This window comes from Pleurodeles waltl, chromosome 6 (assembly GCF_031143425.1).
Source record: "Pleurodeles waltl isolate 20211129_DDA chromosome 6, aPleWal1.hap1.20221129, whole genome shotgun sequence".
Classification (NCBI taxonomy): Eukaryota; Metazoa; Chordata; class Amphibia; order Caudata; family Salamandridae; genus Pleurodeles; species Pleurodeles waltl.
This window is the reverse complement of record NC_090445.1, coordinates 412,275,564-412,296,977: the sequence shown is the minus strand read 5'-3', so window position 1 is coordinate 412,296,977 and position 21,414 is coordinate 412,275,564. Positions and strand designations below refer to the sequence as shown.

Sequence of the window (21,414 nt, the reverse complement as noted above, 5' to 3'; positions counted from 1 at the left end):
TGGGCCATTTATCACTGTGGCAGGGCTTCATGAGTGTGCAACCTGTTCCAGACATGCTAAATAATTTTGAAATGAAGATATACTTTCAGTTCATTCAAAGATCAGCCATGCAAACATGTAGACATTTGTGAATCTAGGGATTCTTAGAGCCTTCTTAAATGCAGAAACATACATATGGAGAGAAGAGATCGTGTCATTCCAGGGTCGTTCTAAACTTAGGAAGATGTATTAAACAGTCTTAATTGTAATATACTTGTGCAGATGAACCTCATCTCTAGTATCTTGGTTGCTAGTTAGAATGATGAAGCTGTGCGCACAGCTGGTTATCGCATAGCTGTGAGATGTCTTTGCAATAAATCTGCTTAATTTACAACTGGTATCCAAAAATAATTCCACAGAAAGTGAATAATGGAGAAGAAAAGCAGAGGTTGATGAGGGGTTTATGAAGGTTATCATCTAACAGAGATTTGGTCGTGAGTTATAACTGATTTCAGTAGCTGTCGGGCTGTCACTGATGAGAAGTTAGTCCCTGTCTAAGTGATGACACAGTAGTTCATTAATTTGGCCACAGTGACATCCATTGCAGAGCATTACCAACAAGAGGGTAAGAAGCTTGCATTAGTGCCCAACGATGGGACGCTCTTTCCACCACAATAACTAGAACAATTCCCTGAGAAGGCTTCCGGGTAAACATGCCCTAAATATTATGGGCCACTATGGAGAAAGAGTTTCAGACGCATCAGTGCTGGTTGATTGTGCATGTATGTGCTTCAGCTCCACTGACGTTATTAGTAATCTATTCTAGCATGTTGGAATATTGGCAGTCACTTGAATGATGGAGCTATGAAAAAAGATCTTTATTCTCTATATGTTTGATATTTTCCCAATAAATCTGTTCAATCTACTGCTAGAGTCAAATTCGTCTTGCTGTTATCAATGAGCTTTTTACATTTCTATGTACACTTTTAGTAAAAACATTATCCAGTGTAGAAAACACCAGTCCTGTGTTAGACATCACTGATGTTACGAGTGTGGTTTGCACTGGGGCGTCATGTTGGTTCAATTAACAAAATACATGCATGATGGCTGAGACAAAGGGAAGGTCAGTCTTCTGTGGAGTCTAAATTCAAGGGCCGATAAAGCAAAATGTTTGGGGTTTTACAAGTCACTCCTTACAATGACTCGTGTAAAACCCCACAATGACTTGGTAGATGGTTCTGCAGTGGAGAATCTTTCTTTGAATTAATGTGTATTCACTGAAAAACTGTCCACTATTCATACATTTTGTGCTATTTGTACCAATTTAATGTATGTAATAGACTTCATACCACCTGTATACTTCACATCAGCCACAAACTTTAGTTGCACCCTGTTTCAGGAATAACAAGTACACCAACTGTGCACTTTACAACTGCAAACTTAACATCAAAGCTGTTATTATACATTAACTAATTCACTTCTTTGAAACAGTCAAAATAGGTCTCACACTATTCACACATAGTTATACCAAGGTGTGTGTAGAACATCATCACTGAAGAGTAAAGGCAAATACTCAACTCTGTGGCAATAAAAATCTTTTAGGCCTCAAAGAGAGAACAAGGGACCGCAGAACCACCTAAAGGTCAGTTTATTACTGGCAAAAGACCTTGTCAAATTGCCACAGAGCAATGGTGGAGCCAGGACACGACTTCACTACTTTCTTCATATGGATTGCTTTTACTAGGCAGTGGTGTAGTCAAAAGCTCTGCACTCTCTGTCCACCACTATGTGCTCAGACTTTAGGGTGAATGCTCCTTTCGGTGAATGTAATAGACTCCTACTCCTTGACTGCTTAATATTCAATCCTTTTTCTCTTAGAAAGTCATTCTGTTACCGGCGGCTGCAGTACCTGAGCTCCAAGTACCAGATGCATGTACTGCTGAATGAGATGAAGGAGTTGGCAGCACAGAAGAAAGTTCCCCATCGCGACTTCTACAACATCCGCAAGGTATGGGTCTGACCCCCCCACTTTCCCTGTCTCTTCCTGTCTGTACACAGAACTGTCACTGACAGTGGCATGGCTTCGTTACACAATTGTCTGTCAGTAGAGAGATTACTTGCTGCGTATCTCGGCTTTTGTATTATGCAGACAGGCTCTCTAAGCGAAATGGGGGTCTGAGTGGCATTTGACAAAATTAGTAAGGAGCGGTTTTCAGACTGCTTGACATAAAAGTGGATAGGGGTCTTTTGGCATCTCTGTGAGAACATCCAAGGTCCACACTGAATTAATCTACTGTCAGCTCCTCCCAATGGACTTTAGGTTTTGCTTATCCACAGCCAGTTGCCCCGGGAATAGAAACAGCACACTTCACAGCCTGAATAGGCGCTCATGTACATTACTCTCCTGGTAACCCATCGGATTTTTATAGAGGGATGGTTAGCTTGGTCTTCTATATGAGTTTAGTAGAACCACTGCTCTGGCAGATGTCTATGTGTGAATGTCTTAGAAGACTCTTCCCTTCAGGCCTACCTACAACTCCACAGGTTATTCCCCTAAGAATGGTCTGAGGACGTTTGCATGCATTATCATGTTCTTTCCAAGACCGCTTTCTCTTTGTACCTCATGAGCATTTAAGATGAGGACATTGCGACAGTCCAACGTACTACGTGGCCAGTGTTTGTCCACCCAGCCACTACCCCAGTCCCACGTCACCTGTTAACTGTTGAAGACTTCCATTCACTCAGTCGTTCTCTGTTTGCAAAATAACTATCCTTTATTCCACCAAGAGCAGATTTGCCTGTAAGCCCAGATATGTCATTTTGTCTGTTGATTTGTTGCCATTTGCAAGCGGCGAGATATAAAAACACTATCACAGCTGTTTATCATTTCTTTCTCCAATCTATCCATCAATGTTCCAATGCAGCAATACCTTCACCTAACCTACCATATGCCCACTACTGTGTGACCAGTCACAAGTCCACCTGTCCACTCAGCTGTCTGCCTGCTAATTCTTCCATGCATCCAACCTTAGTCTTTCATCTAATAAAGCTTAGAAGCTTTACAATGCGGCTTCTCCATCCAAGGAACAGCCTGTGCTTTCTAGGGCTTTCCCACTTGCGAACTTCCTGGCATGTTCAAAGAGAACATGCTAGTGCTCCAACTATTGTCTTCACAAAGAATTTCAGCAGAGACATGGTTGGAGCTGCAACAGCTTCGAAAACATCTGCCACACCTTTACAATGTCACAAAGCTGTGAAACTCAGTTTTCTTGCACCACAAAAATGACCACCAGTAGCACAAGGAACACAATGAAAAACAGGTTAGTCAACACCACAAGTTATGCAGAAGGACACTCAGAACTCTGTTCCACAATTTTCAGGACAGCACCTTTCATGAAAGTGTTTTTGCTGCAGTAATTTCAGAGCTTAAAGTCCATGAACTAGAAGCTTTACCATAAGATAAACTGTTTATGATTTTTCATAGATATACGTTGTTAACAAAGACAAGTCTTTTCTGCCTACGATTATTTCAGATTTTTACATCAATCACAGGTGACCTATATCACCCTAAAAATTGCTTACACACTACTTATCAGAAAATCATTGGGTTATTACATCAGCAGGATTGCAAACCGTGGAAGCGTTCGTTAACTGCGTGTGACCTTCGGGCAAGTGATAAGATAGAGAAAAGTGTCAAACATATTTGCTAAGGTAGATTGTTGCATGCCTGTTCTGCTATATGGAAACAGCTACGGTCTCACTTCAAAGATTGTTGCATGACACTGACAGAGGCATGCAAATCAGAATATGGCATTCCATCCATAACTTTGCTAAACACTCATGTTTGGAATTTGATGCTAGGCAAGATGATCAAGTAAGTCAAGCAACATTTAACAGACTATTTAGGTAACCTACTTCACGCACCTCTTCCTCATTAATAACAAACTTTTTTTTGAAGGGGGTGGGTTATCAGATGTCATGAGTATGAGAAGCCTGTGCTTCTGACAAATAACTATTACTTCCTTCTGCATGTGACCCTGATCATGTTCTTCCCCCTCAGGTGGATACGCACATCCATGCCTCGTCATGCATGAACCAGAAGCACCTTCTACGCTTCATCAAGCGGGCAATGAAAAAGTGTGCAGGTGAAATCGTGCATGTGGAGAATGGCAAGGAACAAACCCTAAAGGAGGTGTTCGAGAATATGCACCTTTCTGCCTTTGACCTCAGTGTGGATACCCTGGATGTGCACGCGGTAGGACACTACCACAAACTATCTGGCAGAGTGTTTCAACAAAGAATTGTAATGTGTTAGGATAGCAAACGTATGAGTGGAAGAAAAATACTTGGCTGGGAAATAGAGAAGATGAATCAGGTGCCTGGGCCACAGCAGGGGACAGGAAAGCAAGAGTTGATTGAGGAAGAATGTGGCACAGTGGGAAGCTTTATTGGATGGTACTTTTTCTGCATAGGTTTTTACTAACTTTCACACCTTTGGGAAACCTCACCAGCTGGAATACCCTAGAACAGTGGTTCCCAACCTTTGGTCCGGGGACCCCTAGGGGTCTGCAAAACCTCCTCAGGGGGTCAGCGACTGCTTAGAAAATTATATCATTTGAACAGATTAGGTCCACACTTTTCAGTAATGTCTCATTGGGAGGGTCCCCGGATTCCATTAAGGATTCAGTGGGGGTCCCCGGGTTCCAGTAAGGATAAAGTGGGAGTCCACAGAAGTCAAAAGGTTGGGAACCACTTCACTAGGATACTTTCAACAAAATAACATATTGTCCTTCAGTCTGAAAATAGGCTCTGTATTTTAAAACATTTTGAATTCACAGAGAGGATTTCAGCAAAGAGAAGTTTGTGTAAAAGAATGAGAAAAGTATCCAATACAGTCTCTTCTGGGCATCTTTTAAGCCATTTCCAGCAGGCCACAATGCCCTTTGCTGTTCTGATGCAGAAAGCAGGGATCAGAGCCCGACACCAATTTCCTGACCACTTTGGTAGAGTTTATTTTCAAACGCTGGAGACATTGTCAGTACTGTAAGTTTCTGCACTGCTGGTGGGAGCAATGTCTGACACCACTGTAGCATTATTCTGCTTCCCACTCCAAAATAGAAACTGGGTAAAAAATTACAAGAGACAAACGTCCAAATGACTGCAGATTCGGTTATAGTATTTATGGTGGATTCTAGGACAGAGGTGGGCAAGCAAGATGGATATTACCTGTGGCAGGTGCGCCAGGCGTTGGATGGATGGCCTCCCTCCAGAAGCCAGCATGACAGAGGTGAGGAGCAGCAAAGGGCCCACAGAGTTCAGCTACAAAAGAAGGTGCACCTTTGAGCATAACAATGTTGCAATGTGAAGACACTACTCAAGATGCGTCCGAGTGACGGTTAATAGAGTGAAAAATACCAACTGCTGTGAAGGTGTAGGTAGGTGAGCATGTGGCAGTGAGAGACTAGATATGGACTCAGTAAAGACGATACACTGGTTGTTTATCTCATCTCTCTCTGATCAGCGAGGAGGAGCCACAGGTCTATCCAGGGCCGAAGAGCCAGGATGAATGAACAGGGTGGCCTCTGGTGCACCCCTTCCGGCTGATCGGAGAGGCTTGCTTGTTGGTGGTACAAGTACACGCCATGCAGTTACCCTTGTGCAGCACACACCATACCGTTAGACTAAAATTGTGCCCTTTGAGGTCAGTGGCTTGAAGACATTATGCTGCACAGTAGCAGCAGTTTTAATCCATGTAAGTATGAGTGCCTGGCCTAATAGGTAATAAATCCTACAGTTTTGTGCGTGAAATATAAAAGGGATTCCCATTCGCCACAGCTGAACCAGCGACAAACAAACATAAGACAGACTGACAGAGTAGTACCTTCACTTGGCAAGACAGAGATCATTCAGTACATTTTAAGCCACACAAGCAGGGAGAAGATCTCTGATGCACTGATGAGCGAATTACTTGTCTACCACAAGTGTTGACACCTGATATATGGTTCTCTAATAAACGGACTGACGGATCGGCAGTGGCATTTTAATACAAAAACAAGGCACCAGAATAGCATGGCCTAAGTGCGGTGTGGCAAAAATATCTTGTCTTAAATTTGGTTTACAAAAATATCATCCCATTGCAGTTAATATTAGAACATTTTCAACTGATGAAGTATTATTTTTGTAAACTAAAGTTAGGACAGAACATTTATGTCAGACGATATTTTTGGTAGAGATATTCTAATATGCAGCACAAAACAAAGAAATAAGTGTCCAGGGGACATCCAGGGTTTCAGCCTACACCTTTCTGCAGTGTGCCCTACAATGAACAATACATTAACATTGTAAGACTTTGGGTGATATATATATATATATATATATATATATGTATATATATATATATATATATATATATATATATGTTCGATGGCATGTGTAGCTGCAGATACACATGTTGTGCATTATCCTGCCATCTAGTGTTGGGCTCGGAGTATTACAAGTTGTTTTTCTTCGAAGAAGTCTTTGCGAGTCACGAGACCGAGGGACTCCTCCCTTTCAGCTCCATTGCGCATGGGCGTCGACTCCATCTTAGATTGTTTTCTTTCTGCCATCGGGTTCGGACGTGTTCCTCTTCGCTCTGTATTTAGAATCGGGAAAGTTAGCTAAATATAAAAAATTCGACGGTATTGTTCGCGCTCGGTACTGGTTAGTATATCGACACCGATAGTAGAAGCACTCCGGCGGCCCTTCGTGGCTTCCACTCTTTAGCGGGGCCTGGTAGGCCCGACAGCGTCCCTCGTCGAAACTAATGGACCGGACCCCCTTCCGCTTCTGTCCGAAGTGCCACGCGACGTATCCTTATACAGACCAACACTTGGTCTGTAATCTGTGTCTATCACCGGAACACAGGGAGGATACTTGCGAGGCCTGTCGGGCATTTCGATCGAAAAAGACCCTACGCGATCGAAGAGCCAGATGACTGCAAATGGCGTCGACACCAAGAGAACAGATAGACGTCGAAGAGGAGGAAAGAATCTCCATCCAGGGAACGTATTCAGACGACTCCGAAAGTGAGCGACCGGCGACAACGCAGAAAACTGTGAGTAAAACTGCCCCATCCAAGACTCATACCAAGATAGTAAAGGCCAAGGGGATGCCACCGCCAGCAGGCCATGGGTTAACCCTTCGAAAAGACAGTGACCAAACATCGGCACAAAAAAGGCCACACAACTGCCGAAGACATCCGACTCCGGTCGAGATTCAGGCTCTGAAAGATCTCGGCACCCAGAGTTCGACACACCCAAGGTAAAAAAAGTTACCTCGGAACCGAAAAAGACTGTTTCGAAACCTTTGGTACTGAAAAAAGTAGCCTCGGAGCCGAAATTAGGCTCTTACACGGAAGAGCAAGGACTTTCCGGCCAAGTGCATGAACATAGATTTGAGCAGGAAATAAGTATGGGGGAACCAGATCATACCCAAAGGAGGCTGCATATCCAGAAAGAGACTGGTAAAATACAAACTCTTCCTCCAATTAAAATAAAAAGAAAGCTGGCATTTCAGGAGTCAGAAATGCAGCCAAAGGCAAAGGTGGCAAGAGATAAAACACCACCACCAAGGTTTTCGCCACAGCCTTCTCTACTACATTCACCACAGATGTCCCCGGTAACAACACCCCCAATGCAGTCACCGACACATACAGGGATGACACAGGATGACCCGGATGCATGGGGCTTATATGATGCACCGGAATCCGACAACAGTCCAGATTGTTACCCAACAAGGCCGTCACCTCCAGAGGACAGTACTGCATACACGCAGGTACTATCAAGGGCAGCTACATTCCACAATGTAGCAATGCATTCGGAGCCAAAAGAGGATGATTTCCTATTTAACACCTTGGCATCCACCCACAGTTCCTACCAAAGTCTGCCAATGCTCCCAGGCATGCTCAAGCACGCAAAACAGGTCTTCCAAGAGCCAGTAACAGGAAGGGCTATCACACCTAGGGTGGAGAAAAAATACAAACCTCCCCCAACGGACCCTGTGTTTATAACACAGCAACTGACACCAGATTCGGTGGTTGTGGGAGCAGCAAGAAAGAGGGCAAACTCTCAATCATCAGGAGACGCACCACCGCCTGACAAAGAGAGTAGGAAGTTCGATGCAGCGGGCAAACGAGTGGCAGCACAGGCAGCCAATCAGTGGCGGATCGCAAACTTACAAGTCCTACTGGCTCGCTACGACAGGGCACACTGGGACGAGATGCAACACATTATACAGCACTTACCCAAAGAACACCAGAAACGTGCCCAACAGGTTGTTGAAGAAGGACAAGCAATTTCCAACAACCAGATAAGGTCGGCATTGGACTCGGCAGACATAGCAGCACGGACAGTCAACACTGCAGTAACCATTCACCGTCATGCATGGTTACGGAGCTCAGGATTTAAACCGGAAATCCAGCAAGCTTTGTTAAACATGCCTTTTAACCAGGAACAATTGTTTGGGCCGGAAGTGGACACAGCAATTGAGAAATTAAAGAAGGACACAGACACGGGCAAAGCCATGGGCGCGCTCTACTCCCCACAAAGCAGAGGCACATTTAGAAAGCCACAATTTAGAGGGGGGTTTCGTACGCAAACACCAGAGCCTTCCACCTCACAAACCAGACCCACCTATCAGGGGCAGTACCAGAGAGGAGGGTTTCGAGGCTCATACAGGGGTGGACTATTCCCAAGAGCAAGGGCAAAATTCCAAAGCCCTAAAACAAGTCAAACCAAACAGTGACTTCAATGTCACAAACCCCCAATACTTAACACCAGTGGGGGGGGGGGGACTTACTGCATACTACAAAAACTGGACAAACATAACTACGGACGCATGGGTCCTAGCCATTATCCAACATAGTTATTGCATAGAATTCATAAATTTCCCACCAGAGGTGCCCCCAAGAGCACACAATATGTCAAAACAACACTTAGACCTGTTACAACTAGAAGTTCAAGCATTGTTACAAAAACAAACAATAGAATTAGTACCCAACCATCAAAAAGGAACAGGTGTCTACTCACTATATTTCCTAATCCCAAAGAAGGACAAAACGTTGAGACCCATATTATACCTCAGAACGCTGAATCTCTACATCAAATCAGATCACTTCCACATGGTAACACTTCAAGACGTGATTCCCTTGCTCAAAAAACAGGACTACATGTCAACGTTAGATCTCAACGATGCATATTTTCACATACCCATACATCCTTCGCACAGAAAATACTTAAGGTTTGTAATACACGGTGTGCATTATCAATTCAAGGTGTTACCGTTCGGGATAACAACAGCCCCAAGGGTATTCACAAAATGCCTTGCCTTGCAGTAGGAGCCGCTCATATAAGGAGACAGCACATGCACGTATTCCCATACCTAGACGATTGGTTAATAAAAACCAGCACTCAACAACAGTGTCTTCTTCACACGCAATACGTTATAGAAACTCTACACAAACTAGGGTTTTCTATAAATTACCAAAAATCACATATGCAGCCATCCCAGATACAGCAACACTCAACACACAAAAAGCGATTGGCACTCCAAGTCCACAAAGGGTACAAGCGTTCCAAAATATAGCATTAAACATGCAGTCAAACCAACACTACCAAGTGAGGTTTGTAATGAAACTTCTAGGCATGATGTCTTCATGCATAGCCATTGTCCCAAACACAAGATTACACATGCGGCCCTTACAACAGTTCCTAGCAAAACAATGGACACAAGCACAGGGTCAACTCCAAGATCTAGTGTTAGTAGACCGCCAGACACACTCCTCGCTTCAATGGTGGAACCCTATAAATTTAAACCAAGGGCACCATTCCAAGACCCAGTGCCTCAACACGTGATCACAACAGATGTTTCCATGATAGGGTGGGGAGCACACAACCAGCACAGCATACAGGGGCAATGGGACAATCAACAAAAACAACTGCACATAAATCATTTCGAACTGTGGGTAGTGTTTCTAGCATTAAAAGCATTTCAACCACTGATAGCCCACAAACACATTCTTGTCAAAACCGACAACATGACGACAATGTATTACCTCAACAAACAAGGAGGGACACACTCGTCACAACTGTCTCTTAGCACAGAAAATTTGGCATTGGGCAATTCACAATCACATTCGCCTAATAGCACAATACATCCCAGGCATTCAAAACCAGTTAGCCGACAATCTCAGTCGAGATCACCAACAAACACACAAATGGGAAATTCATCCCCAGATCCTACAAGATTACTTTCTACGCTGGGGAACACCAAAAATAGACCTATTCGCAACAAAACAAAAAGCAAAATGCCAAAACTTTGTGTCCAGGTACCCACACCCTTAGTCCAAGGGCAATGCGTTATGGATCAGTTGGTCAGGGATATTTGCTTACGCTTTTCCCCCTCTCCCACTCATTCCTTATCTGGTAAACAAACTAAGTCAAAACAGACTCAAACTAATACTCATAGCACCAACCTGGGCTCGCCAACCGTGGTACACAACACTGCTGGATCTATCAGTAGTACCTCACGTCAAATTACCAAACAGGCCAGATCTGTTAACGCAACACAAACAACAGATCAGACACCCGAATCCAGCATCGCTCAATCTACCAATCTGGCTCCTGAAGTCTTAGAATTTGGACACTTAGACCTTACACAAGAATGTATGGAGGTCATTAAACAAGCTAGGAAACCTACTACAAGACATTGTTATGCAAACAAATGGAAAAGGTTTGTTTACTACTGCCACAATAATCAAATTCAACCACTACATGCTTCCGCAAAGGACATTGTAAGTTACTTATTACACTTACAAAAGTCTAAACTAGCATTCTCTTCTATTAAAATACATCTCACAGCAATATCTGCCTATCTGCAGATTACACATTCAACATCGTTTTTTAGAATCCCAGTCATCAAAGCATTTATGGAAGGACTAAAAAGAATCATACCCCCGAGAACACCACCAGTACCTTCGTGGAACCTTAATATTGTATTAACACGACTCATGGGACCACCATTTGAACCCATGCACTCTTGTGAAATGCAATACTTAACTTGGAAGGTAGCCTTTCTAATAGCTATCACATCACTTAGAAGAGTAAGTGAGATACAAGCATTTACTATACAAGAACCCTTTATACAAATACATAAACATAAAGTGGTTCTCCGTACAAATCCCAAATTCTTACCAAAGGTTATATCACCATTCCACCTAAACCAAGCAGTGGAACTTCCAGTCTTCTTTCCACAACCAAACTCAGTACCTGAAAGAGCCTTACATACATTAGACATAAAAAGAGCACTAATGTATTACACTGACAGAACAAAGCAATTGTTTGTAGCCTTCCAAAAACCTCATGCAGGAAACCCTATATCCAAGCAAGGCATTGCCAGATGGATAGTGAAATGTATTCAAACTTGCTATCTTAAAGCAAAAAGAGATCTACCTATTACACCAAGAGCACATTCCACTAGGAAAAAAAGCGCCACAATGGCTTTTCTAGGAAATATACCTATGACAGAAATTTGTAAGTTTGTATGGTCTACGCCTCATACATTCACAAAACATTACTGTTTAGATGTGTTAACAACACAACAAGCCACAGTAGGACAGGCTGTATTACGAACATTATTTCAGACAACTTCAACTCCTACAGGCTAAGCCACCGCTTTTATGGGGAGATTACTGCTTATTAGTCTATGCACAGCATGTGTATCTGCAGCTAAACATGCCATTGAACGGAAAATGTCACTTACCCAGTGTACATCTGTTCGTGGCATGGGATGCTGCATATTCACATGCGCCCTCCCACCTCCCCGGGAGCCTGTAGCCATTTAAGTTGAATGAAAATTGTAAATTTGTAAATAAATACTATTTTAGTACACATTATGTACATACATATTTACTCCATTGTAGTAAATTCACAACTCCTACCTCACCCTCTGCGGGGAAAACAATCTAAGATGGAGTCGACGCCCATGCGCAATGGAGCAGAAAGGGAGGAGTCCCTCGGTCTTGTGACTCAAAAAGACTTCTTCGAAGAAAAACAACTTGTAACACTCCGAGCCCAACACTAGATGGCAGGATAATGCACAGCATGTGAATGTGCAGCGTCCTATGCCACGAACAGATGTTCACTGGGTAAGTGACATTTTCCATATATTCACTTAAAAAAACAAAAGTTACAGGGATGTTATAGTTAGGTTCTGAATTTACGCACAAAACCAGTTATAGTTATAGATAAATCACGGCCTAAGGTAACTACAACTCGCGCCCCAGCCATGCACAGTTTTTTCTTCAACAATTTAACTTCTAATGTTTCATTGTTATTTTTATTGATGTTATAAAAGTTGTCATGAGTGCTGTAATATCGGGGGTAATTAGCAGTGCATGACGAGGGCGCAAGCCATAGTTACCTTAGGCCACGAGTTATAGTTATTTGAAATAACTCTATAACTGCTGAATTTCTCTGGTTTTGTGCGAGTAAATTCAGAACCTAACTATAATGTCCCTGTAACCTTTATTTTTTAAGTGAATTTCTAAGGTTTTTTAAATTCTATTTCCTAACTACAACGTCCCTATAACCTTTGTTTTTTTTTCAGTGAATCCACCAACCGCCGCACATGGTGGGGGTTGGCTGCGGCCAATTCCCCTTATCGCACAGTGCCCCCCCGCCCTCAGCTGAGTTTGGCCCCGGGGACCCCACCCCTGGGGCCCATCCACCTTTCCTGTGCGCCTTCCGGGCACCCAGTGTGCAATGGGATTGAGGGGGGAGCCTCAAGGCCCCTGCATTCACAGTCAGCTCCCTGTCTCCTGCGGGAGCGGTTCTTTCTGTCACAGACAGGGAGCTGCTAAAAATGCAGCTCCCTGTCTGTGAGAGCAAGTTTCCTCTGTTTCCCTGCCTGCACTTCTGCTGTCAAAGCTCCCTCCAAATCAGAATAAACAGCTATGCCCATGGGTGGGCAACCCAATACATAGCAGTACCCGGTCCTGGAGAGTGGTAGTCCCCAGGGCCACTTTTGGCTCCAAGGGGGTGGAGGGGCACGCAGTCCCCCCTATTATGTTTGCATTTAGCCCCGGGAGGTAGTGGTCCCCGGGCCAGAGAGTTCACTACAGACCTTCATTATATTAGATATCAGCCCTGGGGAGGTGGCAGTCCCTGGGGTTGCTGGGGTCCACATGGCCCCACCTTAATTACAATGAATTGCCCCGGGTGGGTGGTGGTCCCGGAGGCCGCACGGGTGGGCGCACGGGCCCCCTGCATAGATTTCAGATGTAGCTCCGGGGAGGTGGTGGTCCATGGGGCTGTGAGTGGGGTGGGGGGGTGCGAGGCCCCGCATATATAACTGAATGTTAGCCCGGGGGAGGTGGCGGCACCCCGGGGGTTGGGAGGGTCCCCTGGACCCCATACAATCCCCAAGCAATTTTACCCCAGGGAGGTGCATACTAATGTATACTAATAAATATAAACCCTGGGGAGGTGGCAGTTCCTGGAGCATAAATATGCCCTAGGAGTGGGGACCCATGTGCCACCCTCCTTTATTTTTCATATGCCACTGGGACCTGGCCCATCCGGGGCTTAAATAATAAAAAAATTGCAGGAGACCATGCTTTTTAAAAAAAAACAATTTGCAGCAGATTTGCTGCAAAATCTTTTTTTTAAAAGTGTTTTTCCAGAGCTAAGGGGTCAGGGTGTCCCTATACTGGCCCCTTTTCTTATTTTGTATCTTTTTATCAAGGATTCAGCTGAAAGCCGAGTCCCAAGATGGCTGCCAACACTTGCTTGTTGAAGTGTTGGTAGGCAAGCAGATATCAGCACAAGATTGGGAGGGTTTGTGGATCCTTCACATTTCCATAAATACAAATTTGAATTTTCTTTAATATCTCAAAAACTACTGAATGGATTTACACCAAATAAGAAAAAAGGGGCTTTGTGGAACAAGAGCTACCTTTCTACCAACTTTGATGTAATTTCATCCAGCAGTTCGGGCTGTAGACCTGTTTAAAAAGTTTATGAGAATTAGCATGGGGAAAACACATTTTAGGACCCCCCCCCATTTTCTTGGCCCCCGATTGACAGATCATCCCAAAACATTCCAGAACCAGCTGACATGAGCGTCAAGTTTAAAAAAAGAAAATCGTGAAGATTCATTAACCAGCGCCAAAGATATAGGCAACTGAAAAAACGCTTTTTCTATGGAAACTAGGTCCTAACTATAGTGGCGATAGCCACTAGCTAATATATATATACGATGTTCAGGTACCAAGTTGTCAGGGTAGAAGGTGCTATACATCGTCCCCACCTACAGCACCTGCAGCTCACACACATGGCATGCACAAGTAATTGTACTGAGAAAAACAGTGTTCATATCATATATTGTTGTAAATACACATGCTCTACATACTCCTGCAAATGAGTGTTGGGCTCGGACATTTGCAAGTTGTTTTTCTCAGAAGAAGTTTTTTGAGTCATAGGATGAGACCAACCTCAATGTAGTGAGGAAGGTTTATATTGTCCACCTCTTCGTCATCATCCTCATCATGAGGAACATGCTGAGACTATCTTGTAGAATCAGATCTAACAATCTGTAAAACTGGCATCTAGGTAAGGGCATCATAGGGGGGGTTTCCACAGGTAGAGACAGCACTATGGAAATTTCAGAATATCACATTGGCTGAGATCCTGCCAAATTCTGCTCCGTAACCACATTTGGTTTTGGGTCCAGGTCTGGAACTAGCTCCTCCAGGCCTGAGGCCAGAGCTGAACACTCCAGGACACGTGTCTTGCCATCAACAAACACCTTGATGTGGGGCCTGCTGCCAGTATGTTGCAGGACAGGTCTCTAACTGGATCAGTCGGGGCTGTGGTGGACCATGGCCATGAAAGTCCAACTGGTGGCCCTTGTGAATCAGTGGGGCTTGAAGGGCGCCTCAAGGACATCCCAGAGTGTCTGAAAAACTACAGCAGTGTCTCCTGAAAGGCCTCAGCCTGCCTTAGATTCAGTTTGGGGTGCATCAACTCCTCCTGTGAAGTAGGATCAAAATTGGACGAAGGTGGTGAAGTCTGGTCCTTGGAATCCAGGTGGTATGACCTCCCTTTTCAGCGGGAAAAGGTGGATGGAGTGGGCTCTTGTTTAGATTTTCTGTGCCCTCACTGTGACTTGTCTTTCGACATCATCTTGGACTTACCCGAGGACAGTAACCTGGACTGGAACCTAGACTCGGGAGCTGGCCCAGGACATTGAATGTGACCAACCTTGCTTCTTGTGTTTGGCGACATATAGTTTAGATGTGCACTCCCTGATAGCCTTCAGGTGCATCAGGAAGCACTTGTCACAGGACTTTTAGCCATGCTTGGAACCCAAGCACTAAAGCAGACATTGTGTGAGTTCATGACTGTTAGACCTGACAGCCTTAGGGGTGATCATCCCCCAGTGTTTTGCCTGCCTGCCTCTCTCCACTTTTCTGACACTGTTTTTTCTGGTTTTAGGACTCTGCGCACTTTACCACTACTAATCAGTGCTAAAGTGCATATGCTCTCTCCCTTAAACATGGTAACATTGGTTCATTCTCATCTGGCATATTTGATTTACTTATAAGACCCTACTAAAGTGCACTGCATGTGCCTAGGGCCTGTAAATCAAATGCTACGAGGGGGCCGGCAGCACTGATTGTGTCACCCACATAAGTAGCCCCTTAACCATGTCTCAGGCCTGCCATTGCAAGGCCTATGTGGGTGCAGTTTCCCTGCCACTTCGACTTAGCCTTTAAAGGTACTTGCCATGCCTTAAACATCCCTTTTTCTACATATGCATCACCCCTAAGGTAGGCCCTAGGTAACCCATAGGACAGGATGCTATGTAGGTAAAAGGCAGGACATATACCGGTGTTTTTTATATGTCCTGGTAGTGGAAAACTCCTAAATTAGTTTTAGACTACTGTGAGGCCAGCTCCTTTCATAGGCTCGCATTAGGGCTACCCTCATATTCTGATTGAGTGGTAGATTCTGATCAGAAAGGGGTCAACAAGTCAGGTTTATTATGTCCAGAATAGTAATGGAAAACACTGCTTATTGGTGAGGCTGGATTTTATATCACTATTTCAGAAATGCCACTTTTAGAAAGTGAGCATTTTTCTGCACTTAAAATACATCTGTGCCTTACAGCCTGTCTCCAATCCACGTCTGGCTGGGCTGGTTGACAGCTAGCTCCCTTGTGCATTTCACCCAGACAACCATAAACACATGATACTCAGTCGCACCTGCACTCATCTGCATACTGAATGGGTCTTCCTGGGCTAGGAGGGTGGAGGGCCTGACACTTACATTTCAAAGGCTAGTGGGCTGCCCCACAAACAGTTGACTGCCACACCCCCTATTAGGACACTGGCAGACAGACCTGTACTGAAAGGGACCTTGTGCACGTCAAAACCACTCTTTGAAGTCTCCCCCACTTGAAAGCCATTTTTGGGTATATAAACCGGGTCCCTGACCTCACCAAATAAGACACTTCTGGACCAGATCCTGCAACCTGTCAAGAGGAACTACCTGGCTGCCCAAAGGACTCACCTGGACTGCTTTGCTGTGAAGGGCTGCTGCCTTGCTGTTGCCTTGCTGGCCTCTGACTTTGCTGAGAAGTGCTCTCCAAGGGCTTGGATTGAGCATGCCTCCTGTTTTCTGAAGTCTCAGGGCCAAAAAGACTTCATCTCTTCAAGGAAACTCCTTGTGTACTGAAAATTGACGCACAGCATGCCGGAAACGACGCACAGCTTGCCTTGCAACTAGAAAATTACCTCACACCCGAACGGAATGACTCAGCCCGATTTCCTGAACGGAGATCGACGCAGCGCTTGTGTTGTGACCAGAAATTCAATGCACGGCCCTACCGGATCAACGCAAAGCTAAGCCGTAACGACGCAGCCCGACTTCCTGAGTGAAGAATCGACGCAGCGCCTGCCGTGCGACAGAAAATTCAACTCATCACCTACCGGATCAATGCAACGCCTGTGACTTGTTCCCGCAGTCCCAGGATTTTTCCCCGCCTTGTCCCTGGGCGTCAAAGAACCCCGCATCGCAGAGGATCCAAGACTGCGCACCTCTAATCAACGCAAAGCCCCTTGCAGCATGGAAAGAAACGTGCATCGTCTGTGCCGCATCGGAAAATCTGACGCACACCTAATTTTTCCACTCATCTCCTCTTCTGCTGTCTCCGTGCATGGTAATTTCGACGTAAACCAGGTACTTTGTGCAAACAAGAGATAACTGTTGATTTTTAAGATCTAAGACTCTTTTTAAACTTGCAAAAGTGATATCTCAACTTGTGCTCATTGAATCTTTCTCGTTTTGACCTTAATTTAACCAGATAAATATCTTATATTTTTCTAAACCTGTGTGGTGTATTTTTGTGGTGTTTTCACTGTGTTATTGCATAGTTTATTACACAAATACTTTACACATTGCCTTCTAGGTTAAGCCTGAGTGTTCAGTGCCAAGCTACCAGAGGGTGGGCATAGGATAATTTGGATTATGTTTGATCTATCCTAACTAGGATTGTGGTCCATACTGGACAAGGGTGTACACCTCTGCCAACTAGAGACCCCATTTCTAACATTGACCAATATATACTTCCTACAGACATGCAAGATTTAAAGCCTGTAGTGTTTGGAGAATAACTTTTCCCTAGCTCACTGTTGTAAGAATGTTTTTTTAAGTCGGTGAACCTACAAAAAGATTTGCAGCGGTGCTCTGTATCCGCATCGAAAGGTGCAGGAAAAAAGGAACTGATGTCAGTACGCATGTGTGGTGACTATATATGACTCTGCATCATCATTTCCAGAGGCTGGGCAAACCCACTGCAAGGTCCAGAGGCACCACCTATTGGCCTGTGGAGCTACTGCAGACCACCTTCCATACCAAGTCTGATGCCTGTGCTAACTTGAAAGGATGAGGAATCTGCAGTTGGAAGTATCCAACAGAATCACACATATTATGTCAGAAGTTAACAATTGTGGTTGTTGTTGAGGGAAGCCATATCGGGAATCAATATTTTGAAGCTGCAGAAGCCTAGCCCTTCCAAGTGTTACTTTGAAAAAGTGCTCAAGTTTAAAGGTTTTGTAATCGTCCTTGATATGTAGGAAGACATGTTAAAATACATGACTTCTCATAGAAGTATGAATGCAGGGAAGTAACTGTTTTAAAGAAAATCTAAATTCTTAGGGAGATTTAGAAAACGGAAGGGCTCTGTAAGTGGAAAGTGGTACATGTTTATATAATAGATTTTATCCAATTTCTTGTACTCCCTCAGGACCGTAACACCTTTCACCGCTTCGATAAGTTTAATGCCAAATACAACCCAATTGGAGAGTCCATTCTGCGTGAGATCTTCATCAAGACGGACAACTGTGTCTCAGGGAAATACTTTGCTCATATCATTAAGGTAAGGAGCAGCATTCAGTCAGTGGAGCATGAGTCCTACCCTGAGGAGTAAGGGCTAATGTTTGCAGTGAGACGTATTCTTATGCCAGTCATACGTGTGAGCACTGAGATCTACCCGGAAGCCGATCTCAGAGGGATGATTATCAGTGGGATGATCCTGGGGCCGGAGAGGAAGAATTGCACACTAAAATGACCCCTGGATCTATAAGGTTAATGTGTGAACTCAGGCCTGCCACTGAACTAGTGCCCCAGACATACTCTGAGACTGGCCTTGGCGCCCGAGAAGCCAGTGTGCACTGATCCATTTAGAGCTTAGTCTGACAGCCAATTTCTGCATTGAATCCATAGTGTGTAAATTACAATCACTGTGGAGATCGAGAGCCCGAATTGTGCATTACAATAACTCTGTGGGTCTTAGGAGCCAATGTTTACACAGAGCCCCATGCTGGGCCACGAGGGATCACTTTTTGTACAAAGGCCATTCTGACAATACTTTTGTCAGTTTAATGACTATCCTTGTTTCTGTCTGTTAGTGGTTCACTGCATACCATGGTTGTTATTCCTCATCTAATTTATTTGGGTATGTCTCTTTTTCCAAATGTCTATCTAGTGGTCCTCTTATCTGCTCTCCTTTTGTCTGTGTGTCTGTCTGTCCCAGTGTTTGTCTGGTTACTGTCTGTCTGTCAGTTCTCTCCCTGTCCCTCTGTTTGACCATGTACCTTTCAGATGCAACCAGTATTTTTCTGTAAGTCGCTGTGTTTCTTGTCCTATATGCTACTTTGCATCTACACTGGAAGTGCTTGTTTGCCCTGAAAGTACTTTTGTTCCACAGGAGGTAATGGCGGACTTAGAGGAGAGCAAGTACCAGAATGCCGAACTTCGTCTTTCCATCTATGGTCGTTCCATGAATGAATGGGACAGCTTGGCTCAGTGGGCTGTAAACCACAAGGTGCATTCTAACAACGTACGCTGGCTAATCCAGGTGCCTCGACTCTTGTGAGTACTTCACAGCATCTGCACACGCACACTTCCATCCACCTGTAATAAGGAAACACACATTGCTGTCAATCTCAATGCATTTAAGCTTGCCGTGTGCAAGCACACCAGTGGCGGCTCTTCCGTTATGGAGGAGGAGCGTTGCCCTCCCCCGCCAGCAGCAGCAGCCGCAAACCTTTACCAATAAAACGATAATAAACTATGTTTATTATCGTTTTATTGTTAAAGGGGCGGGCCATGGGGCGTGACAGGGACGGCCAAACACACATGCGCATTGAGCTCTCTCCAACCCGGCACTGTGTTGCCAGGTTGGAGACAGCAGGCAGAGGCTCCCAGTCTGCTTCAGCGCACCAAGCCAGGGCGCTCCAGCCAATGCTAGCGCTGGTTTCATGCTGCCAGCAGCATGAGAGCAGCGTTAGGATTTCACGCAGGGCAGGCTGGGAGCCTGTGCCTGCGAGAGGGGCCAGCAGAGCAGCGCGGCGGCTCGCAGTAAGGTTTGTTTTTTTCTTCTAATTTCATCTTGTCCCACTTGTTTTGTGTCGACCCGCCACGCGCTTGCTGCAAGTGACACACACTAATCAATCTTGATACTGGTTCTACATTCCTAATATGTCACAGCACCACTAATGGGGGGGTGCTTCCAACACTCATCACTTTTAACACACCTTTTTACGTTTCACCGGCCTCGTGTAATAATAACAACAACTCATAAATGAAACAGAGGGGTTTGGGTCAGCTTGCTTTATCTATTGACCTGTTCAGCTTCACTCAAATTCTGCTACCCCCCACCACAGTGCTTAGCATGGAGCAGTGGCTCAGCCCGCTTCAGCCATTGGCTCTTTTCCACTGTGAGTGACAGCATTTTTACCTATCAAGTGTACAATACCTACTTAAAAGAAGTTTACTACAGTGTGAGGGCTGGTGAACCACTAGTTCACTTTGCCAGTGTTTTTTTTCTTTCAATTATTTTTATTTGTGTGTTGTTTAGTCATCCTTGTTTATGCTATGTGATTAGGTTACAGTAATACAAAGGCAATAGTACATTTTCTTTGCAGCATCAGAATTCCATATTCCTGTCATGTGCATCAAAACTGAAAAGAGCTTCTATAGCTGTTCCACATACACTTGCCTGGTAGAAAGCAGCAATTCTGTTCTGTTAAACATATATGTAATAGTTAATTGTTTGTTTAATTGCAGTTCTTTATTGCAAGTAAAAGGCTGCCTAAAGGTAGCAGCATGTTTTCTTATTTTTTCCTTATTTTTATGGCATATGCTTGCATTAAAAAATGTACCCATCATATCATAATTTTCAAGGCCAGACCTTTTGGTTTTGTCAGGGCTTGTATTAGCTCACTAATATTTTGGCAGCAGAACTTTTAAATCTGTTATGCCAACCTTTTGCCCTGCATTCTCAGAAAGGGTGATTCGCCCACCAACTATAAGCTACTCGCACCTAAGCACTTGATTTGCCATGCAGGATGAGGAGCGAGGCATGGGATGATGATGATGATGCTGATGATTATTATTATTATTATTATTATTAACAACAATATTAATACTAATGTAATAAATAGCATTGAAGTGTATGCTGGACCCTTGTTATACAGAGTTTTAGAGCTTACTCCTTCCACCTTGTTGGTGACAACCTTCTGGTTTGTGTACATCCACTCACTTGTTTGTCTCAGTCCCCAAGTGAGGGTGTCTGACCACCACTTGATTTGTCACATTGCAGAAGCTCACTGCGTCACTACTACTCACATGCATTAAGGGGTGGGTGAGAATCTGCCTCAGTTCTTTCAAGGTGTCATTTAGATCTGTGTATTAAGGCTAAAATAGGACAGGCAGTATTTGCATCCATTCATCTGTACCACATACTACGAGCTGCGTTTAGATTGTCCTTGCTCCAATTTTTGCCCTACCTTTCTTTGTAAAAAGTAAAAAATTGGATTTCAGTACAACCAAA

The 21,414-nt window shown here is 44.3% G+C and overlaps 1 protein-coding gene across 7 annotated transcripts in view; it reads left to right on the top strand.

Moving 5' to 3' along the window:
- AMPD2 (adenosine monophosphate deaminase 2) overlaps positions 1-21,414 on the top strand; it is a 353,387-nt gene that overhangs the window by 274,911 nt on the left and 57,062 nt on the right. For all 7 annotated transcript variants that reach the window (XM_069238351.1, XM_069238350.1, XM_069238353.1 and 4 more), the window contains 4 exons: positions 1,858-1,987; positions 4,040-4,234; positions 18,325-18,456; positions 19,288-19,451. In XM_069238351.1, the coding sequence (XP_069094452.1) occupies positions 1,858-1,987; positions 4,040-4,234; positions 18,325-18,456; positions 19,288-19,451 (621 nt within the window). The remainder of the gene's footprint in view (positions 1-1,857; positions 1,988-4,039; positions 4,235-18,324; positions 18,457-19,287; positions 19,452-21,414) is intronic.